The 22639-nt window shown below is 39.9% G+C and overlaps 1 protein-coding gene across 4 annotated transcripts; it reads left to right on the top strand.

The window, feature by feature from the left end:
* Positions 1-4816: 4816 nt before the first annotated feature.
* prdm2b (PR domain containing 2, with ZNF domain b) lies at positions 4817-21929 on the top strand. 4 transcript variants are annotated; one of them, XM_042406294.1, is made up of 9 exons: positions 4817-4979; positions 6565-6623; positions 6735-6852; positions 8894-8997; positions 9261-9413; positions 10687-10813; positions 13517-13621; positions 14786-19350; positions 20192-21929. In XM_042406294.1, the coding sequence occupies exons 3-9, from the start codon at positions 6738-6740 to the stop codon at positions 20207-20209; spliced, it is 5187 nt and encodes a 1728-aa protein (XP_042262228.1). In that variant the 5' UTR covers positions 4817-4979; positions 6565-6623; positions 6735-6737; the 3' UTR covers positions 20210-21929. The 4 variants fall into 4 exon arrangements, with proteins under 4 accessions (XP_042262228.1, XP_042262226.1, XP_042262227.1 ...); XM_042406292.1 differs by having other exon boundaries at positions 4817-5039; XM_042406293.1 differs by having other exon boundaries at positions 4817-5175.
* Positions 21930-22639: the final 710 nt, after the last annotated feature.

Genomic DNA, 22639 nt, shown 5'->3' with positions numbered 1-22639 from the left:
TCATGGTCATTTAAGTTGCACAGAGATCAACTGTGTGCAGGTATACTGAATATATTCTTTCTTATCAAACAAACAGTGTTCAGCCTTCAATCACAAAATGTTCTTTACATGCAGCATGTACATTTCCAGTGGCCTCGTGACCCATACATACAGTACACCACATGCATGAGCCAAGTAGGCCTATCACTTTTCCTGTTCTGTCATGCAGCATGGGAAGCAAAGCTCTCCCATCAATCACACTTTGGCATGCTGCAGCACCAGCTATATGTTTACAGCTCATCCTGCACACCATAAATATTTTTAGGATGGTAATGGGGACACGGTGTTCCAAATGAAAGCTTTAAACTGTTTTCTGTTTTAAAACTGCACCAAAGTACAGTAAGTATATCCCATTGTAATAGTTGCCTGTTTTTATTGCGCTTGCTATAACTCTAAACCCCAGAGTCTGTATGAAATAAATGCAGATTAACAAGACCTGCCTGGGGGTACAGATTCTCATAACTTGTACACATTTACAGCAGGTACTAAAGTGGGGTCCAAAAGTCTGAGACCACATTGAAAATCTCTAATGATTTTCACATAAACCTGGAAATAATCAGAAAGTTTGAGGATTCAGAAACATTTAAAAACACAAGAAGTTTTGACATGTGAAATGAAGAAATATTTAAGATTCTGCACTATTTCTAGGTCAGGAATCAAATTTAAGCAAATTTGTGGCGCCGACCAATTTATCTCCTTTGTACAAAAGGTCAGATTTCTTTGAGTTGTATCCCTTCTGCTGAAGCACGCGTTCAGATGACACTCAGGTGGATTTGACTTAGACATCAGAGGCTTGTTCAAGTACCTCAACTTGCAGCCAGTGTTCATCTGTTATAAATGTTATAAATATGAATATGTGCCTCAAGTTTCCAGCAGATCATTGCTTACTAAGTAGCATTGTAATAGTGGTAAACATGGCATCAGAACTAAGTGAAAGTGTCAAAAGTCAAATTGTTATTCTAAACAAAGAGGGTCTTTCTCAGTGTCAAATCATGGCTAGACTAAAGGTTTCTTAGGGGGCACTGCATGGAGCTCTAAATGCTTTGCAGAAACTGGATCAGTTGTATCCAAAGCACGATCATGCAGACCAAAAGTGACCCCACCATCAGAAGATCAATACATCAAACTTAGTTCCCTGAGAGATAGAAAAGCAACTTCATCAAAGATACAGAATTTGCTGAGTAAAGAACGTAAGACTACAATCAGCAAAAGTACTGTTAAAAGAAGGCTGTCTTGTTGTGGTCTCAGAGGACAAGCAACAGTTTCTAAACCACTTCTCAGGAGGGGAAACAAGGCTAAACACTTGGGGTGGGCTATGAAATACCAGCATTTCACACTGGATGACTGGAAAAAAGTCCTATTTACTGATGAATCCAAGTTTGAGATGTATGGCAGTAACAGAAGGGTGCATGTAAGGAGACGAACAGGAGAGAGAATGAAACTGCAGTGTATCAAGCCAACAGTGAAACATGGTGGTGGGAATATTCAAGTCTGGGAGTGTTTTGCCTAATCTGGAGTTGGACACCTGCACTGAACTGATTACACCCTGCAGACGTACCAGTCCATTCTTCAGAGACATGCTGTACCCTCTGGTTTGCATCTTTGTGGAGAAGGATTCATACTGCAGCAGGATAATGACCCCAAACACACCTCAAAGCTTTGCAGGAAGACCAAAGAAGTTTCCTCCACAGTCACCTGACCTCAACCCCATTGAACATTTATGAGGGCACTTGAAGACTGAGGAAGCCAAGCATTCTCTGGCATCACAAGAAGCACTTTGGAACATTGTCAAATCATGCTGAGATAACAGGGGTCATCAGGTTTTGCACAAACTTGTCCATGCCAGCTCGAGTGCATACTGGCATTAAAGCAAAAAGGGGGACATGCCAAATACAAGATATTCTGAAATTTATTTACATTTTTCAAAGATTCAACTTTTCACTCAAATTATTAAGCTGATATTATCATTTGTAATGAGAAAATAGTATTACATTTGAAACAAATGCAAAATAGAAGTATCTTGACTTTTTAGACCCCACTGTATGTCTTTTACATACTTTAGAAGCCATAATTCACATATTAGTGAAGCTTTTATGTATTCAGGAAGTCTCATTTAGATTAAGAGTGATCTGAGAACAAATTGCTTTTATACAACACGCAGACACACTAACTAAAACAATTACAAATATTATTTGAAGTACCAGTGAGTAAAACTGTATTTAAATTGCCAAGTCTTTTAGGGAGTATTGTGCCTTAATTCTGGATTTGTGGTAAATTTTCCTTTTAAATGTGTTATGTTTTGTTGTGTATAACTAAGAATGATCCTGAACAGTTTTGAAAGTCTTGTCAACCATACAGATAGTTCAGATGTTTGACTAAATACATGTTGTGTAATTCACAGTACGAGGTAGGTTTATGTGTAAAATTCTGGATTATATGTCTTTGTCATGAATGCCAAATGATGACTATGTTTGTAATGCACCTGAAGACCTTATTTGTCAATAAAGTGATAAATACATGTGAAATCAAGTGTGTGTACTTTCATTCTACTAGTAGTGTTGGATAGATGAGGACTTTTTAGGTTTCTCTGGTGGAATTTAAATATTCCTGTTTATTCTTGTTTGTTAACATTTAAGGGAATCTGATGCAGTTAGTTTAAGAATACTAGTGTTTGACGGACATCCTCATACTGGCAAGAAGGAGTTACCATCATAAAAGCGGAAGGACGTGAGATATAGCTGTCAGACTGATGGACATGGGAAGGTCATCAAGGTGGAGCAGGGGTGGAGGAATTTGGTACTGCTTGAGTGGTAGAGGTGAAAGCTTGAAAGCTGGAAAGGAGGACAAGAATCAGCACATCTGGTTGAGGGATGCTTTAGGCGCTGAGGTTACAGTCATTAGAGAAGCAGACATGTACATGACAGGCCCACAGTGTGAGTCCTCTCGTGTAACAACATTACTGGGATATTTTGGAATGAATAGAGATGGAAAACTCTGAACAGAAGATGCAATTTATATATATATATATATAAAAAAAACCCTGGCTGAGCGCCCTCAGGTGCACTGAATGCCAGACTTGTAGAGTAAGTACTTGCCAACTGTGTCCTAATGAGGCATGAAGTCACGCCTTAAGAAGTCGTAACACATATCCTTTCATAATCATTAACAGGAAGAATCGCGTTGCTTATTATTGCTGTAAGGTTTACGTGAGGATACACAACTATACAGAGACACTTTGTTGCAGGGTTCAGAGTGTTTACTGTGCAGAAACATCCTCTACAATTAAACACACACATCACACATCTGTTCACTGGTGTCACAACTTAGTCAACACAGTCTTCTCAGATGTAGCGCTGCTCTGATTTTGTTCAAAAATGGCATAAATTAAATATATTTGTCCTCAACAGTCCTTCTCTGATAAGTTACAGTTCACAGATCTCCAGGAACAGACTTTCATGTGAGAGGACACAACCCGTTTATGGTAGCACAGCAGCCTCTAGTGGCTACTAACATGAGCTGTAAATAATAACAGTCATGATTGCCTAGTTTGTCCTCTGACACCAACGTGACAACTGTATGTGGAAAGTCACAACATAGCTTAACAGGAACTTTACGCTACTGAGGCTTATTCAGCTCTCAACCCCTGCAGAAAACAGCGAATCACCTCAGAGGAAGCCATGTTACTCGTCTTGAGACTAACAGAAGTATAAACTGTTTTGTTTGAGTTGTTTTCATGCTCAATGTGATTAGAATAATTAGACTAATTTCTTGTACTTCTCAATAGAGGCAAGGGGAGGGCAATATACTGTTATTGTCATTTTGCCACATCATTGGCGGCTATCCCTTTAACACTGTATTAGGTTATTGTGCAATTTTGCAAATCAGTGAGCCGGACTGTTTAATGACAATATTGCATTATGATTCTTGCATCACTTTGATGAAGTGCTTTGATTAGTCAAGTATTTAATTCACTGGATTAACCAAACCAAACATTGCTGTCTGATTATCTCACCCAGTAGCTGTTTCTCACTTTCAGAAAATATTCTATATGAAGTTGTTTATCCACAGTCCAATATAAAATGTCGGATACTGTGATAGAGCATTTTATCAATCTCCCACCCCTAGTAGAAGCCTTGTTACACTAATGTCTAAAAGAAAGGGTTTTTAATTTAATGCACAAGGTTTTTACTGACTTCTGATGAGTTTTAGAAAAAAGGCATCATATCTTAACACACTTTTCTTTTTGTGTACTGAGACACTATAAAACCTCCTCACATCTGCATAAAAAAGTTATTTTTGTGAAGAAAGATCATTTTGAAATGTTATTTAAGCACCAAATCTTTGAGCTGCATTTTTCCAGATAAACCTCTCATTTACTTATAAATCATAAATAAATAACTGGCTTGAACTTTTATCCTTAAATCTTTTTGCATCAGTAAATCACATAAGCAGATGTTTCTGAGTAACTATGTCGGGGAAAAGGGAAATAGAACACACATAAATGACAGCAAAGCAGTAAAAAGTAGCCATGGGCAAATCATTTCATAGGAAAATATTAAAGTTTTTTAATAAGCCTTTTTTAAAATGTATTTTATGGAGTTCCTCTTAACTATTCATGGATGCACAGATGGCACCACCCTACAGGCCCATTATGCTCACTGATGAATCTAAGCAAGGTACCTAATTGGCATGGTTTCATGTTAGGCTGCAGTGTGGACAGGACTTGAGCCACTGCCTGCAGCATAGGCAATCAGGGAAGCCTGTCGTCTTCAAAAAAAAAAAAAAAAACCTCCTTGCAGCCTTGACTTTAACATTATTGCCCCATCGCTGCGTGCGTGTGTGCACGGGTCTGCCTCTCCCAACTCCACTACACTACGATCCGAGTTACTGAAGCTTTCGACTCAAGCCTCCATCCGCCATTTTCAACAGATTGAAAGCAGGTAGAGCAAAAAAAAAAAAAGAAAAAAAGAGAATCACAAGTCCCCGGTCAAATAAAGCAGGTAAGTGCGCGCATGAGTAGCCTAAACCCAAAAAACCCACCCTACGACAGGCAGCATTAAGGAGAAAAAAGCTCCAAGCACCTTCCTCCGGCCAGCATCGGGAAGAATAAGGGCAGCAGACGAGTCGCCTACAAGGGTAACAATAAACTGCATCCCTCAGGCGCTGTACGGTTTAGATATCCGTCTGTTTTATTTGTGTTGGATAACTTTTTTTTTATGATGAACGCAGACTAAACGCGTTAAATCTGCTTTACGCACACGCACACACCCACATAGAAATCTCTCGCTCCGTTTGTTGCTTGAACTTAAGAGGGATTTAAAAATGTCTGATCACAACTCCAGCACCAGCGGGTTATAGTAAGGAGAAAAAATAATCTGATGAACTTAAATGAACTGGCTAATAAAAGTTAATCTATATCCCCCCCCCCCCCAGGATTTACAGATGAAGAGGTTGGATGTTAAATAGCCTGAACTGGTGCAACACAAACCCAGACAATAAGATGAACTGTCACATGTGACAATGCCATCTATCTGCTTTTGAGTTAATGTGAAGATGGAAACATCAGGTCAAGTTAGTCTTCAAGTCAAAATATCTGCTGGTGAAATGTGTGGAATATTTTATATTTTTAATTCAGCATGCAGGGACCAGCACAAAGACATGTCAGCAGCTTTATTGTGCTCCTTAACAATTGTCTTTTCCTGCCAGTTGGGACAAAAAGCAAGTAACTAAAGCATAATATGTGCCTGTGAATAATCAATATTTATATAAATGCAAACCTCCTGACAAACATTTGAAACAGATTAGTTGATTGACAGAAAAAAATATTCAGCAAATACTCATTTTCCAGGCAAACAACTGACTGGTTTCCGCTTCTCTAATATGTAAATGTGCCGCTTTTCTCTCTGTTGTGTAATTGTAAATTGAACATATTTGGGATTTGGTCTTTTGGTCAGACAAAACAAGCAGTTTGAAGATGTCATCTTTGGCGCTAGCAAATTATGATGCTACATTACATTTTTCACTCTTTTCTGACATTTTATAGGTCACATGGTTAATCGGTTAATTGAGAGAAATGAGCAGGGTAATTGATAATGATAATAATCAGTAGTTAAAGTCAGTCCAGCTGCATGACTTCATCAGTTCATTGACTACACCTCTTATTTGCTGTATTTGTGAAAGGACATTGCTGCATGATTATTCAGAGCCATAACCTGTGGTTAAATTTGCATTTCACAACTTTCAAAAGGTCCATGGTGAAGTACAAACACAGAGGTCTATTGTCATGAACTTGGCAAACCAGAAGCCCTATTTAAATAGTTCCTAGTAAATTCTATTTTTACTCAGTATCATGTTTCAGTTTTATGCAAAAATATAAATGCTTTAAAGGAAACTGGTGTTAGATGGTTGGTGTGTTTCCCTCGCTGATATGATTTCCTGTCGTGGGAATGAATTCACTTTGAGATCATTCAGTTAAGTGACTGCGCTGCTGCTTTTTTAATCATCTACTCTACATTTTATTTACAGTTCATGTGATAGTGACTGAGACTTGGTGCCCACTGTCTTGTGGAAACCCACCTGAACAGGTGAAATGTTTGATTGACAAAATGAAGCTATTATCTACTGATTGAGGATGTTTGACATTTTCACAGGTTTTTAGGCTTTTCAATAACACAAACATGTTTTACGTATTTTAGGTCATGGCTATTACTGGTGGGACAGTGGAAACTCTGGATGAAGTTCCAGCACACGTGTGGACAGGTCTGCCCAACTGTTTGAGTCTTGGACCTTCTGCTATAAATCAAAGCCGCATTGGTGAGTAAACAAGTATCTGTGGCCTGTTTAGATAACTGCAACTTCAACAAAATATTTTAAAGACTTCTAGCGTGTTGATTTCCAGTGGTAGAAGAAGTACTCAGATCCTTTACCTAAGTAAAAGTACCAATATAGCAATGTAAAGATACTTCATCACAAGTCCTGCATGAAAAATCCTACTTAAGTAAAAGTATATAAATATTGGCAGCAAAATGTAGTTAATGTATTAAAGTAAAGTAGTGGTTTGGCCCCTCTGACTGATTTATTATCATATATATGACATCATTAGATTATTAATACTGAAGCATCAGTGTTAGAGCAGCATGTTACTGTTGTAGCTGCTGGAGGTGGAGCTAGTTCATATACAGTTAGCTAGTTTAGTCCAGTGGTTCCCAACCTAGGGGTCGGGTTGATTTTTGGTGAAATATTGGATCATTTGAACATTGATTGAAATGAAACCATGTGAGAAGTTTAGAGGGAAAAATCACTATTTGGTGGAGCTGTTAACAACTCATAGACATCTGTAATGTGACCCCGACTACACACTGCTTTTTGTAAGACGTCAAAAGCCAAAAAGGTTGGAAACAACTGGTTTCATCTTTAACAATGTGTTGTATTTTAAAAGCTTGTTATATTATCCATTGTGTCAAATCTTCATCAGTAAGGTAACTAAAGCTGTTAAATAAATGTAGTGGAGTAGGAAGTACAATATTTCCCTCTGAAATGTTGTGGAGTGGAAGTAAAAAGGAGCATCAAATGGAAATACTCAAGTAAAGTACAAGTACCTCAAAATTGTACTTAAGTACAGTACAGAGTATTTAGTTACTTTCTACCACTGTTGATTTCCACTTGCACATGGATGTACAACTCTGGACCACAGTGAGACCAGGTTAAACTTTGAAGTTTGTTAATTTTTTAACAATTCTGAGGTAGATCTGCAACGATTTGCAGATTAATTGAATAGTTGATCGACAGAATATTAATCTGCAAGTATTTTGATAATCGATGAATCACTCTGAGTCATTTTTAAAGAAAGAACGTCCACATTTCTGGTTTATTTAGCCTTCTATGATGGCAAACTGAATATCTTTAGGTTGTGGATTGTTGGTTGGGACAAAAGAAGACATTTGAGGACATCACCTTAGGCTTTGGGAAACAGTGATTGACATTTTTAACAATTTTCTATATTTTATAGGCCGAACGACTAATTGATTAATAGAGAAAATACTTCAGAGATTCTGAGTGTAAACAAAAGTGAAGTAGTGAATGCCAGTTGAGTCTCAAATCAAAAGGATTTCAACGTTTTCTGCCGGACAGACTGATTTTGTAGGGAGCCTTTTAAGATAAATTATCCCTAAACCTGCTAAACAACCATAATTCAGACTTTATTTATTCCACATTGAGCCTCAGAGGAAGTATATGGACACATACACATGCAAGAAAACAAAAGAAAGACAAATTAGGTAAGTCGATAGCAAGACTTGTCAGTAATTGAAATCAAACTGAGCAAATACAATAAAAAAGAAAATGATAAGCAAAGACAAAAGTAATCATTATTATTTTTTACAAATTTAGCAAGATCGTTTAAATCTTTGATATATTTCATATTGAAAGATTATTATTTTCAAATTGAATAGTAATTGTACAAATCATATCATCATCATCATCATCATCATATCATATCATATCATATCAAAATAATCTTACACAACCTGTAGTTATTACACTGAGGGTCATTATATACCTCATAATGCCAATCCTCATGACCCATATTCTTGAGTCTAAAGTTCCCCTAAAATTTAATGTACTCTGGATTGACGTCTACCCAGTCGTACAATAAATGATTATCCACATTCATCAAGAATGTTTTAATCATAACAATCTATTGACTGATATTCACCACTGTCATATGATGAAAGTTAAACACAGTCCAGGAAATCTTTTGGGCACCAATATACCTAAACACTGTACATAAACTGTTTAGTGATGAAAATCTAACATGTAACAGGTATGAGATGTTTTTCCTCATATTTATTTTCAGGTGTTTGGGCCACGCGGGCCATTCCTAAAGGCAAGAGGTTTGGTCCGTTTGTTGGAGAGAAGAAGAAAAGGTCCCAGGTGACCAGTAATGTTTACATGTGGGAGGTACGTTACAGGCTGCTCTGCTGGATCCTTTCCTTAAAACACTCACCTCCACCTTTTGTGTTGCATAGCTAAAATGAGCCCAACTATTATCAACCATAACACCTCCAGTTCAAAAGAGTAAATCAACACACACTTCTGCCATTTTTAAGGCACAACTTTAGGGAAAAAGAGAAAAAACTGTTAATGTTATTACATTTTTATGACAAATACTTATGTTTTACATATATTTTAAAACGTCATATTTCTACCTTTTTGTCTTGTAGATATATTTCCCTGCACGGGGCTGGATGTGTGTTGACGCCACAGACCCCATGAAGGGGAACTGGCTGCGCTACGTGAACTGGGCACGCTCCAGTGAGGAGCAGAATCTTTTCCCCCTGGAGATCAACAGAGCCATTTACTACAAAGTTTTAAGGGTAAGATAAACATATTCACACAGCTCAACAGTGGTACATGGACTGAATTATGGTGAATAAGTTGAAGAATGAAAAATCTCCAGGATTTGGATTGTTAGGGATGAAAACACTCTGGCACATTGTTATGATCTGTGAAATACAGTATGATTATCCAAACATAGTCTCTGTAAGGATATATTGGCATGAAATGGAAAAGTATAACTGAGGTTGAATTGGTGTTTTTAAGTTTTTAAGTTACCTTAAACTTCCTAAAAACTCCCGTTAAAAACATCTTGAATCCCTCCAGAATTGCACTGTAGCCCAGTTGAAGGCTACAAATGTATTTTAAATCACACTCCTGTGCTTTTTCAAATTTGCAATGTTTTGACCTACAGGGTCTTCATCTGGTAAAGACTTTCAAGGTTGAAATGTTGCATCGATCAAATTTTTTTGGGAGCTTTCAAAGTTCAGTGTGTGTACAACTTCTCTTCAGTCATTTTCTACACATGCAAGTTGGTTAAAACTCACTTATAGAGCATATTTGTGCTTTGCAGTGGTTGAATATAGCGTAAGTACATTAACTCAAGTGCTGTACTTAAGTAAAATTTTGAGGTACTTACTTGAATATTTCCATTTTATACTACTTTGTACTTCTACTCCACTACATTTATTTCACAGCTATAATTACAAGCTACTTTTCAGGTCAATATTTCACACATAAATCGATCGGTTAAAATATGCATCATAGATTAGATTAGAACAGTAGCTCTACGTTGACCCCCCTAAAATACTTATTACATGCACTATATATATCAACAAATTGAAAGTCCAATAATAAACATGATAAATATGACAGTCTAAATGGGACTATTTTGTATAAAGAGTACTTTTGATACTTGAAGTACATTTTGCTGGCAGTACTTCTGCAGGTTCATTTAAAATAAGGTTTTAAATGCTGGACTTTTACTTACAATAGAGTATGTTTTTTTTCATTGTGGTATTGCTTTGTGAAGCTTGAGTCCCTTTAACATTAATGCACGTTTTGCTAAGGTGATTAAACTGAGTTATGGTAGCTACAGTACATCCCTTTCACATGTAGGCTTACTATCCAAAAATGTGGGCCAAACAGAGAATATACTGCAGACTGTGGTTAAAAAACCCTGTCAAATTCCATACACCCCCCTCCACCCCCTTCAACTCAGACAGATTAGATGCACAGTGGCCCAAATATCCTCCTTGCCTCACAGCAAGCCGGTCTGTGATTGGTGGCCGACCTCATCTCTCATTGTTGCAGCCTATCGGGCCGGGAGAGGAGCTGCTGGTGTGGTACACTGTGGAAGACAACCCTGAGATAACAGCTGCACTGGAGGAAGAAAGAGCCAGCAGTCTGAGCAGGAAAAATTCACCCAGGGCGAAGCGAGGTGAGGCCTGCCTTTCTAACCGAGATGACATTTCAGCTTTTGATCCTTGTCTTTGCTGCACAGCCACTAAGTTAGCCACGAATTGATTTTTTCCCCCCTTACTTCGCAGTCGAAGTTGTAAACTGGCGAGCTAGTTAGCTACTAATGAAGGAAGGCTAGTGGAGGCTAACGGTTGCGATGTGTGGGGCTTTTCTCTACTTTCACACCCGACCTCAAACTCGTCGCTGCGAGCAGATTTGGCTCCCAATCGGCCTACACGTTCACGTTAAATATGTAGTTTAACTGTTAAAGGAGCATCCGGGCAACTTTTTCGCAGCTTTTCCCTCCTCCTCTGGGTCCGGACGGTGTCGAGGATGTGACCTTCCTTGAGTTCCTAAAGCATGAAAGCCATCCATCGGCGAGCCTCTCCACTTGATGATGGCCTAGCAGGTTAGCTAACGTTAACTAGCCAGCTGCCTTATCCGACTTGCCGGCTAACTGGAGCGCAGGTATTGGATAACAACCTAAAATATAAGCTGTTATACCTCGTTGAGTGTGTCTAAATTCACCCTGCTCGTCGTGTTGGGTCCAGAATAACCAGCTCATCGGGTTGTCAGACTTGGTGTTGCATGCTAGCTTAGGCTAAACGGCTAATTAGGTCTGAACGCACGGACATCTCGGTGTGCAGTCTGAGCAGATGGCAAACTGAAGTCAATTGTTATTATTGTTATTATTAAAATCTGATCACATCGACCTGCTGTAAAGACAGCTAATACAGTAGCGTGCGTTATAATAAGGTTATTCTAGTGTTATAGCCTGATTTGATAGAGTTAACATTGTGGTGGTTGAGACATCAAAACAAAGCCCAAATATAAAGAGACAGAAACGCCATTTCGCTAACTGTTGGTGCATTTGTGCAATAGATGAATTTCTTCTGAAAAACATGAATCATGCTCTTAATAAATTAAGTCATACGCCATCAAGTGAGCCCCTCATTTTGTAAGAAACAGTCAACCTAGCTGTGTAATAGTACATTTGTCAGTATGAACTTTGGACATAGTGTTTTCATAAAAGACAATTAGATCATGTAGGGTATTTCTATGCGGGACCACGAAGAAGAGGGCAAATTGATTAAAAAATATATGCATTTAGCGTCTGTTCTCTGCTTTTGATAGTTCTTGCTTCACCTATTTATCTACGTAGTGAAATCTACGTCATGGAGGGGAAATGGGCGTTGTGTCATGTGTGGTAAAGAAGTTATTCTGAAACATTGTGTAATATCACAGGTTATAACAGCTCTGATGTAGACAATATGTTATTTAGACGCTTGCAAGTGTCATTTCTAAAGTCTGACTCTTGTTGGATGTAACTGCATCACTTAGAAACAGGCAACATACAGAAAGCGCGATTAGTCCCCAGAATCATCGACATGTCTGTTGAATAAGGTAGAAAATAAAATTTGAGGACTGTAAGCTGCAGGTCCTGAGTCACATCTGTGAAATATTTGCCATAAGTTTAAAGGCGTGTTGATAAAGGGCGAGTTTCTTTGTGTTATTTCGTGTGAGAAGAGCCAGTTTAAGTGTACAGGCTATAGCGTCTCCTCTTTGTACACTGCAGTGTAGTTGGTAGCTTTGGCAGCTCTGAATTAAACTACAAAGTCACCCTCAATTAAGTTATCTGATTTGCTTCATCTTAATATCAAACAGCATGCATGTTGCCTAACCGATGTGCTCAGAGTTGGTGTGTTTGACATTTGACGTTTTGACTGCTGAATTGAAGTAAATTAAGCCAGAAAAGGTTTGGTGGGATTCTTAAATGCTACTGCAGTTAAATTATACACATGTTTAGGTAGTTGAGTTGCTGCTGTAGCTTTAGCAGCCTCTAACCAAGCTGGTCAGATGACTGACCTGCAGCATGTGTTTCTCTGGTATGAATTAGGCTTTGTAGGCCAGGTCAGATGACCTTTTTGTGGACACACACTGCTGATGACAAGGTGCCAGGGAAGCCTCTTGAGTCAGATCAGGCTTAGAACTTCAAAAAAAGTCATGTTAAACATAGCCTGAGACTTATTTATCTATTGTTTAAATTTCTGATGCCCACAAGCCCATAATTATGAACACAATGTTTACTTAAGGATAGGCTACAAGGTTAATGCATACATATCATTTTGACTTCAAGAAGCAGTCACTTGTAAGTTTTCACAATGCTCGTTTCAAATCTAGTAAAGTGAGTACAAGAGATGTAAAAAAAAAAAAAAAAATTGAGAGTCAACTTCTATATGGGTCTAGTAGCTGCAAAGAAAACAATATATCTTACAAATCTGTAGATGTTTAAGTTGGAAGAACACAGTATTGTATCCCTCCAGATACAATGCCATGTAGCCTAACTGAAGATTTTTTTGGGTCACTGGATTTAGTTTGTTGTAAATAAATTGATGCATCATAACTAGCCAAACCAAGATCCTGTCATTTTTTTTTTTTTTTTGGGGGGGGGGGGGGGTCCTGTGGTAAAATCCCATTTTATGCCAGCTATATTGGTGCTTTGTCGAGGAAGATTCTGCTCATGAAATATTTGTGAGACAACCTAACACTGGCAGATACTGTCATGACATACTAATATACATTTTTTACACATGCACTTTCTTGTAAACCTGTACTTGCCAAATCTGATACACATTCGCGTGTATGCGTGTGTGTATGTGTGTGTATGTGTTTGTACTTGCAGCCAGAAGAAAGCTGCTGGAGAGAGCCAAACAGGCTGGTTTGGGTGAATTCAAGAAAACAAGTGGAACCAAACCTACTGTCAAGGACATGTGGGATGGGGAAGAAGGTAAGTTGAGTCATTGTCATGGATAATCATGTTATTGACACTGTAAATGAGTGAACAGGTTTATTTCTGTGTAAGGACTTTTACATGACCCATCCCTCATAGAATTACTCTATTACGACTTCATACAAATATGAATAGCTTACATCTAATGTCCCAGGAGATATCCAACAATTTAAATTAAATAAATATGTACACACAACCTCATAAAAATAACCCAAACAAAATCCATCCATTCATGTTCATTAAAATATGACTTACTTTGAACATGCCTGTTGCCTGTTTTTTATCATGTCTTGAGTAGTTATTTGATTTTTAAGAGTCTTACTTTGTGTTTGTCTTTATTTAATCAGGCAGTCTCATTGAGATTAAAGATCTCTTCTCCAATAGAGACCTGAGAACAAGAAACATTCATAACACAAGAACACAATCAGCAGACAGAAACAACACAACTACACAATAAACAAGGAATTAAAAAAAAATTGTTACAAGAATCATAAAAAACATCATAATGAAGATAATAAAGCTTTAAAATCTCCAAAGGGAATGTAAGACTCAAGTTTGAGGGCAGTTTGCAGTTCATTCCATTTAAAAGGTGGAAAGTACCTGAAACCAGTTCTGCCAACATTAGTGCGTACATGAGGGATATCTAAAGTCAAGTAGTTACTGGATCGTGTACTGTAGTTAGGGGATTTAAATGAGAGAAGAGATGTGAGGTAGGTTGGAAGCTTTATAGATGAATAACCTCAGATGTTTTTTTCCTTTGTGACTGTAAGCAAGTCCAACCAACCTTGTGATTCAGCGAACAATGATGAATACAAAATCTGTCATTTGTAATAAAGCGTAATGCACTATGATACACAGGGTTTACACAGGGCAGCATGACAATACAGAATATCTCCATAATCAAGGACAGGCATGAGGGCTGACTGCACAATAGTTTTATGGTTGGAAGAAGACAGACATCCTTTGATTCTGTACAAGAAGCCAAGTTTGATTTTTAATTTTTGAGTCAATAGTCAATCGTTTGAGACACTGGTGGAGATGGAGAATATCATATACTTGGTCTTTTCTGCATTTAAAACTAAATTGTGATCAAGGAGTGATAATTGGAAAGCATGGTTTGATGAGAAAGTCTGATTTTAATGCTCCCGGTATTGTTTACAGGTCTGAAGGAGGAGGAGGATGAGAGGTCATCAACTCAAGGGCCTTCACAGGAACTCCAGGAAACCCATCCCATGGGAAGCACTGACCATAGAGATGTGCAGGACATGTCAGCAGCTATGACAGACCAGGGAAATGGGGAGGAGGAGGAAGAAGAGGAAGAGGAGGAAGAAGAGGAGGACGCTAATGATTTGGAGGATCCAAATGAAGTACAGCAGCAAACTACTCAACATTCATCTTTGACTGATTCCATGCAAAATAAGCAACCTGCCTCCTCTCTGAGCTGTGGTGAAGAAAGCCATAAAGAGTCACAGGTGAAGCTGGCGTCTTCCTCGCTTCCGGGGAAAGATCCGGAGGTCGATCCTGATCTTGATCTTGACCTTGACCCTGATCCCGATGGTGACCTTGAAGAAGATACCCAGGGAGAGTCATATCCCTGTCAGCACTGTGAACGCCACTTCTCCACCAGACAAGGTCTGGAGCGCCACATACACATTCATGCCATCACCCACCAGCAAACGCAACTGTTCAAGTGCCGGTACTGCAGTAAATCCTTTGGCTCACAAGTGGGGCGGCGGCGGCACGAGAGAAGGCATGAGAGTGGGCCCAAGAAAAGGCCCGGCTCCCTGGCTGGAACTGCCAGTCTACTCAGTCCTGTGGTGCACACTGATGGTTCAAGTCCTGACTGCACCAGCCCAGCTAGTCACTATATAGCCATAGGGGCTCAGTTTACTGGAGGACCCCTGCACAACTCTGAGATACAGAGAAAGGAGCTGGGGCCTCATGCTGACCGTCCCTTTATATTGGATGAAAATGGGGAGTCTAAGGAGCTCCATCCTTGCAAGTACTGTAATAAAGCATTTGGCACACACACAAACATGCGCCGACACCAACGCAGAATACACGAACGGCACTTGTTACCAAAGGGGGTTCGCAGGAAAGGCATGCTGCTGCAAGAGGCGTCAGCACAGCAACAGCAGCTGCCCGATGAGTCCCCCAGCACCAGCCCACCGCCTGTCTACGTGCCCAGTGCGGACACAGAAGATGAGGCAGACAGGGACGATTATGCAGTTGACATATCCAAAAACATCTCTGAGAATCTGAGCTTCTACATTGACGGCAAGATTGTGTCCACCAGTGCAGTGAGCAGCTGTGAGGTGATAGAGGTGGACTCCAGATCTGCAGCTCTGTTTGGTCTGGACACAGTCCTGATCAGCCCAAATCAGATCAGTCAAGCACTGAAGGCGGAGGGTAGAACCGGTGCGGCGAAGCAGGTCTCCAACATTGGCCAGCCAGCAGCAAAAAGAAGAACATCTACACCCCCACTTGTTCCCAGCCTTAAAGTGGAGACAGAAACAGCGTCTTTCACAGCCTCTTCGTCATCTTCATCATCCTCTACATCTTCCTCATCAAACTTGCTAGTGGGCGGACTTTTCCAACAGGCCGCAGATTCATCAGCATTTCAACGAGAGAAAACGGTTTATCTCTCGCCTAAGCTGAAACAGCTCCTCCAGACACAAGACATTCAGAAATCAACCATCGCTCTGTTAACAGAAAGCCATAGACTGGCCTCCCCGCAGTCAGTCACGTCACTACAAGGGGCTTCAGGCAGGTTTAAAAGAAGAACAGCATCTCCCCCGTCATCTCCGCAGCTCAGTCCTGCATGTAAAACAGAAAGCTGTAAAGCCGAGGTGGCAAGCTCGTACACCCTCAAGGTGCCAAAGCTGGAAAACCTCAGTGTGTCACCTCCTGGAAGCGTACTGGACAAAGATGATGGGGACACCCTTAGCCCTTCTGGAAATAATGTCCACAGCCAACCCTCTAGTAGCGGAGGAAATTCCTGTAATCAGCAGCCTTTAGACCTGTCAAACGCTGTCAACAGGAGAAGTGACACTTTGAACAAGGTGCTCGGGGATTCAGCTCTTGATTTAAGCTTGCATCGGAAGAGCAACGCTGAGCCAGAGTTAAAGGGAAGTCCAACACCACAGCCGCTAATAAAAAAGAGAAAGCCTAACACCAGCATGCTTGAAAAGGTGCTGATGAATGAATATGTAGGTCTAACCTTGGCGGGAGAGGAGGGCCCCTCGACCTTAGCGAACCTAAGTTGTTTTCACTCTCGCTCTCCAAATGTTGCATCAGAGTCTGCCCACCCCTCTCCGCCCTCTTTGACCCCTGTCACCATGAACCCCTCTTCACCCGGCACCTCCAGTGTCACATCCCCAACACCGCCTCCCCCTGTACTACCTACCATACCCTCTCCGCCAGCTATGCCTAGCTCTCCTCTCTCTCAGCCTTCAGACTCCTCCACACTGAGACCTCTTCCTGTCCTCTCGCCAAAAATGTCTCCAAGATCGGTTGAGCACAAACACCTGTTAGACTCAGAAGAGATTTTGTTAGATGAAGAAAACAAAGACGAGGAAGAGAACCATATCTCTGAGCCACTGGACTCCCCAAACACTCCACTTAAAGATCCCTTTTATCGTTCGACACCAAGCCCTCCTGAGCCTACATCGGTAGATCTGCCCACTACAGATGATGTTTCTCTGACTACGACTTGCAACAGTCTGCTAAATGGCAAAATGAACCAAGACCTCGACTCGGTAACAGAGAAATCTTTGAACACAGACTTTGCTGCTCTCTCATCCCAGCCAGAATCCTCATCTTCCTCAACATCTCCGCCTCCTCCACATGATTCATCCCCATCACTGCTTCCACAATCTCGTCCTCAGATTAAGATAAAAGAAGAGCCTCAGCACGGCAAAGATGAGCTGTCCATTATGAATCATGCACCTCAGGATGGTGTTGACTCTTCACCTCAGCCTGCTGCTCCTGATAAACCGTCTGATAAATCCTCTGAGGCAGAGGAAGTCGACTCGACATACTGCAAGACTTTTGTGTGTAATGTCTGTGAGGAGCCGTTCAACTCCATGAAAGAGCTCAGCGGGCATATCGCAGAGCATGCTGCAGATTGGCCCTTCAAGTGTGAATTCTGTTTGCAGCTGTTTGGTGATGCCCCGGCCCTGCTTGCTCACCGAACAACACTACATGGAGTGGGCAGGATCTTTGTGTGCTCAGTTTGTTCCAAGGAGTTTGCGTTTCTCTGTAACCTCCAGCAGCACCAAAAGGATCTGCATCCAAACGAGACATGCACACATACCTCTGTAGAGAGCGGCAAGCTTAGACCACAAAACTACACAGATCCATCCAGAGCCAAAGAGGAAAGCAGCCCCTCAACACCAGCACCAGAGATGTCGGAAGAAGCTGCTCCACACAATGACTCTGATTCAGTAAAAGATGAGCCTGATGTTAATGGTAATCATGTAGAGGATGGAGCAGAAGACCCCAATGAGGAGCTGTACACTACAATAAAGATCATGGCCTCAGAGGGAGGGAAACCTAAAGGCCCAGACGTCCGCCTTGGCATTAATCAACACTACCCCAGTTATAAACCACCCCCCTTCCCTTATCACAGCCGTTCCCATGCTGGCTCTGTGGCCTCGGCTACTAACTTTACGACCCACAACATACCACAAACTTTCAGCACTGCCATTCGCTGCACCAAGTGCGGCAACAGCTTTGACAACATGCCCGAATTGCACCAGCACATATTGGCCTGTGCCAATGCTAGTGATAAGAAGCGTTACACTCCCAAGAAGAACCCCATCCCCCTCAAGCAAATAGTGAAGTGTCTAAATGGAGTCGTGTCACCCTCAGCTGCCACTCCAGGCCAGAGTGCTTTCCGTAGAATGGGTCAGCCAAAGAGACTTAATTTTAATCAAGATACTGGTAAAACAAAAATGAGTGCCCTCAATAAGAAGAAAAACCAGCTGGTCCAGAAGGCTATTTCACAAAAAAATAAAGCTGCCACTACAGCAAAGAAGGCTGCCATTAAAGTTGAAGAAGAGCAGGCCTCTAACATCTGCCCTCACTGCAGTCGGGAGTTTACCTATCCTGCGAGTCTCAATAAACATATGGCAGTCAGCTGTCCCATGAAGCCTGTTGTTAAAAAGGGCAAAAAAGGTCTAGCAGAGGTGAAAAAAGAAGCAGCGTCTGTGGTAGATAAAAACATTAATCTTAGGAGGAAAGCTTCAGACTGTGAAATATCGCCAACAGAGCCAGAGCCTAAACCCCTGGGAAAGACCAGAGCTCGTAGCTCCGGTGCGGCAGACCCAGAACCCTCCCCAGCAAGCAAAGGAAAAACGGCTGCTACGCTGGGTCGACTAAAGAGGCCTGCTTCATTCCCAGCGCCAGTGTCTGCTAGGAAAAAAAGGAAGAAGGGCCAAGTTCAGTCTCTACCTCCCACCCCGTCAGCTCCTGACACTCCCAATGACACTGCGCAACGGCCAGCCATGAGAATGCAGCGTATGGGCAAAGAGGCAGCACCCAAGAGATTAGCAGAGGCCAAATCACCACCACCACAACAACTGAAGAAAGAGGAGCGGTTCTCCCTTAGAACAAGGGAGAGAGTTGGTGGTCCAGTCACAAGGAGCTTACACACGGCCAACACAGCTCCCTCTGCTGATGTCAAAAGTGAGGAACCACCAATTCAAGAGCCAAAAGAGACTCAGGTGGGATATGGACCTGTGTTTTTATTTGTTTGTGATTTTTGTGTCACACTTGTCTTTATTAGCACTAGAGCAATAAATCAGCCGGGCCAATATTATCTTATTGCATATCTGTATTACTGAATGTTGGCTGATGAATGACGAGATATGTTTATTGTTTAGAAACAGTGTCTCCATTACGTAATTGTCCACCAAAAGAGCATCGACAAGTTTATTTTTCTACTGTAAAATATCCAGCTCAATACATATTAGTCAATTTACAGAAAATTAATTGGCAACTATTTTGATACTCGTTTTTGTCATTTTGAAGCAAAAATGGTTTCAGCTCTGCAAATTTGGTGATTTAATGTTTAATTTTGTTATACATGACAACTAGTTATCTTTGGGTTTTGGACTGTCACCTTTGAATGGATAATTACGATGGGCATTTTTCACTATTTTTTGACATTTTACAGATAAAATGATTAATCAAGGAAATAATCGGCAGATTATACATTATACAGCCCTAATACATATCTTGGTGACAATTCTTTTATAACAAGATTTAAGGGGAAAACATTGCTTAATCTGTTATGTTTTTATGTGTAAAATAGGTGTTATCTTTTTTTTTTTATTTTAACGCTCAAAAATCTCTATCTGTGTATCTGGCCTGTAATCTTTACATCCTGTTTCACAGACAAGTGCTGCTGGACATCTGAATTTAGACTTGATGAACAAATAACTAATGCATGAGTGCTCGTGTTCCACTTTAGATGTAGATTTTTAAGTATTTTCTGTGATGTAACAGCAGTGACAGATTATGCAGCTCTGTGTTGCTTAATCTTATTTGTCTTGTGTGTTTTAGGAGGTGCTGATGAAGTGAGCCATGTTGACATTGTTGGGCAGTCCCTGGGAGTACGGCGCTCACCTCTCAGGCAATGCTCTGGACTAATCAAGGCACTGACAGCACTGAGGTTGACCTTTTTTGTCGTGGGCTTATTCACTCAAACCAAGTGAAGTCTGCTTATCTCAACTGCCTTGCTGGATTTAAAGAGGGAACTCTTCTTTTTCTTCCATCTATCTTTATGAACTGAACTGAGCCTCGATTTTAGCCAGCCTTGCAAAAAAAAAAAAAAAAAGGAAAAAGAAACTGTAAATGGCAATGAGTTAATATATACAATACGTGTCATTACTTGACCCAAAACAGTAACATTAGGGCTCCGTTATGTTGGAAAGCTGATATATTGCAAATGGCAATCATGTATCAGTTAGGGTTAGGGAAACTTGTTATTCTTTCGTTCCGTATTTTCTCCATTTGGTTGTTTAGATTTTTGGATGTTTCCAGAGTCTCTTAATGCATGTGCTGAATAGAGTATAATCTAGATTAAGCCAATTTCCATGTCTCTCCCAACAGGCACCTACTTCAGTTTATACATTGATTTGCAAAGTATGTATGTTTGATTTAAATTTATGTAGTCATTATATTGTAGAATATATCTTATCGGCCTATTTTTGTTTGGGAAACAAAAATGAAAATGGCAGTTGTGTACTGCAACAATTGGTCCTCAGGAACACTGTATATGTGTGTGTGGTAAGTATGTGTATGGTAATGGTTGGATGTGCGGCCTGACAGCTATTCCTCCGGTCTCAATCTCAAGTATGTCTCATGTTTTTACTCGCTTTCTCATACTTTTTGTTTATCTGTCATTAGCAGGTAATTCCAGTTAAGTAAAATGATGGGAATTATGTTGTAGTCTCCTTTTAAAATAATGCCTGTCATGAAAAGAAATGAATATCACTCATACAGCTCAGTGTTCTTACAGCACTTTAAAAACAAACTGCCAAAATTTCTAGCTGGATCAATAAGATTGGCTCAATAAAACGGTGAATAATGGAATGTATTCAGGTCTGTTGCACTCTGTAGACACTGGTAATTTGTACCAAAGTAGTGCAAATCTTTCATCTAAAATACTACTTTTACAGCCTTTCTGCCAACAAAATTAAATCGGTTGTCTTTGTTAAACAATTTGACACATGAAAGTGACACATGAACCAACTTTTTTATGCCAAAATGCATGATAATGACTCAAATCTTAGAAAAGTTGAAGACAGCAGTATTTTGTATTATTTTTTTTGTCCGTTGTAAGTGGACTTGTGAAAAGTTGCTTCCTGTGTCATTTTTGTTCAAGAGCCATGCCACGGCAATGTAGCTGAAAGACTTTTTTTCTTCCGAAGACAAAGTCATCTTTGTTTCAGTGAGTCAGTCGATATTTTTGGTAAGACTGTACATGATGAAAATGTCATTAAGTCCATACCAAGGAAAAGCTTGTTTTTAGTTTATAGTCTCCAGTCACCCCACTTTCTTTCTCTTGACTGTATCCAATTGTACAACTGAGACACACAGGCAGTGCTCAAACGCTTGTAGCATGTTATGGGAAAGTAAATTGAACAATATGATTTGAAGCTAATTTATATTTCCACAAGAAAATCTACATGTTTTGCCTTTCAGCATCAAGATTATGTATTTAAGGATGAACAAAGACAAAAATCCCGAATGACCTCAAAACATTGCTGTAATTGACATAATAAAAAAATCAATTGTGTTAAGTTTTTTTTTTTTTATTGTGGTGGTTACATGGTTTCACAATTATACCCAGCTCTGCAAGCTGTGGGCATAAACAGGACAGAAATGTATTGGGTGGTCAGTGGTGGAAAATAACTAAGTACTTTTACTCTGTACTGTACTTCGTTACAGTTTTGAGGTACTTGAGTATTTTAATTTTATGCTACTTTATACTTCCACTCCACTACATTTCAGAGGGATATATTGTACTTTTATACTTTTTACTAGTTACTAGTCAGGTTAAAAATTTACATAAAATAACATAATGATGAGTTTATAAATTACACTGCATTGTGAAAGATTAGTTCCCAAACAAACCCAAAGAGGTAAAACTCCCCAATATTTCTCAAAAACGTAAAGATTAAAGAAACATTTTGAAAAATTAATCCAAATTTATATAGCAGAACTGTGTTTTTTCCTCTTACCTACCCAATCTATCAACTTAAGACCCCTCAGATTTATCTTGTGACCCTTATAGCAGTTCAAACTAGCTCCACCACGACCAGCTACAATAATAAAATGCTGCTTATACATTAACTGTTAAATGTATTCATGTATGTATGTAATATATCAGTCACAACCCAATGTTCTTCAAAACAGATACTTTTACTTTAATCATTTTAAGTATATTTAGTTGGTAATACTTCTATACTTAAGTACGATAGTGAATGCAGTATTTACTTGTAATTA

Source organism: Thunnus maccoyii, chromosome 3 (genome assembly GCF_910596095.1).
Source record: "Thunnus maccoyii chromosome 3, fThuMac1.1, whole genome shotgun sequence".
Taxonomy (NCBI): Eukaryota; Metazoa; Chordata; class Actinopteri; order Scombriformes; family Scombridae; genus Thunnus; species Thunnus maccoyii.
Note: the sequence above shows the minus strand (reverse complement) of the source record. Positions and strands in the feature narration are given on the sequence as shown.

What these genes read in the sequence shown, in the direction of transcription:
- prdm2b (XM_042406294.1), top strand. Translation starts at nt 6,738, where the DNA reads ATGGCTATTACTGGTGGGACAGTGGAAACTCTGGATGAAGTTCCAGCA. An exon ending in TATAAATCAAAGCCGCATTG is followed by an intron (nt 6,853 to 8,893) that starts GTGAGTAAACAA and finishes ATTTATTTTCAG; the next exon opens with GTGTTTGGGCCACGCGGGCC. An exon ending in TTCACCCAGGGCGAAGCGAG is followed by an intron (nt 10,814 to 13,516) that starts GTGAGGCCTGCC and finishes TTGTACTTGCAG; the next exon opens with CCAGAAGAAAGCTGCTGGAG.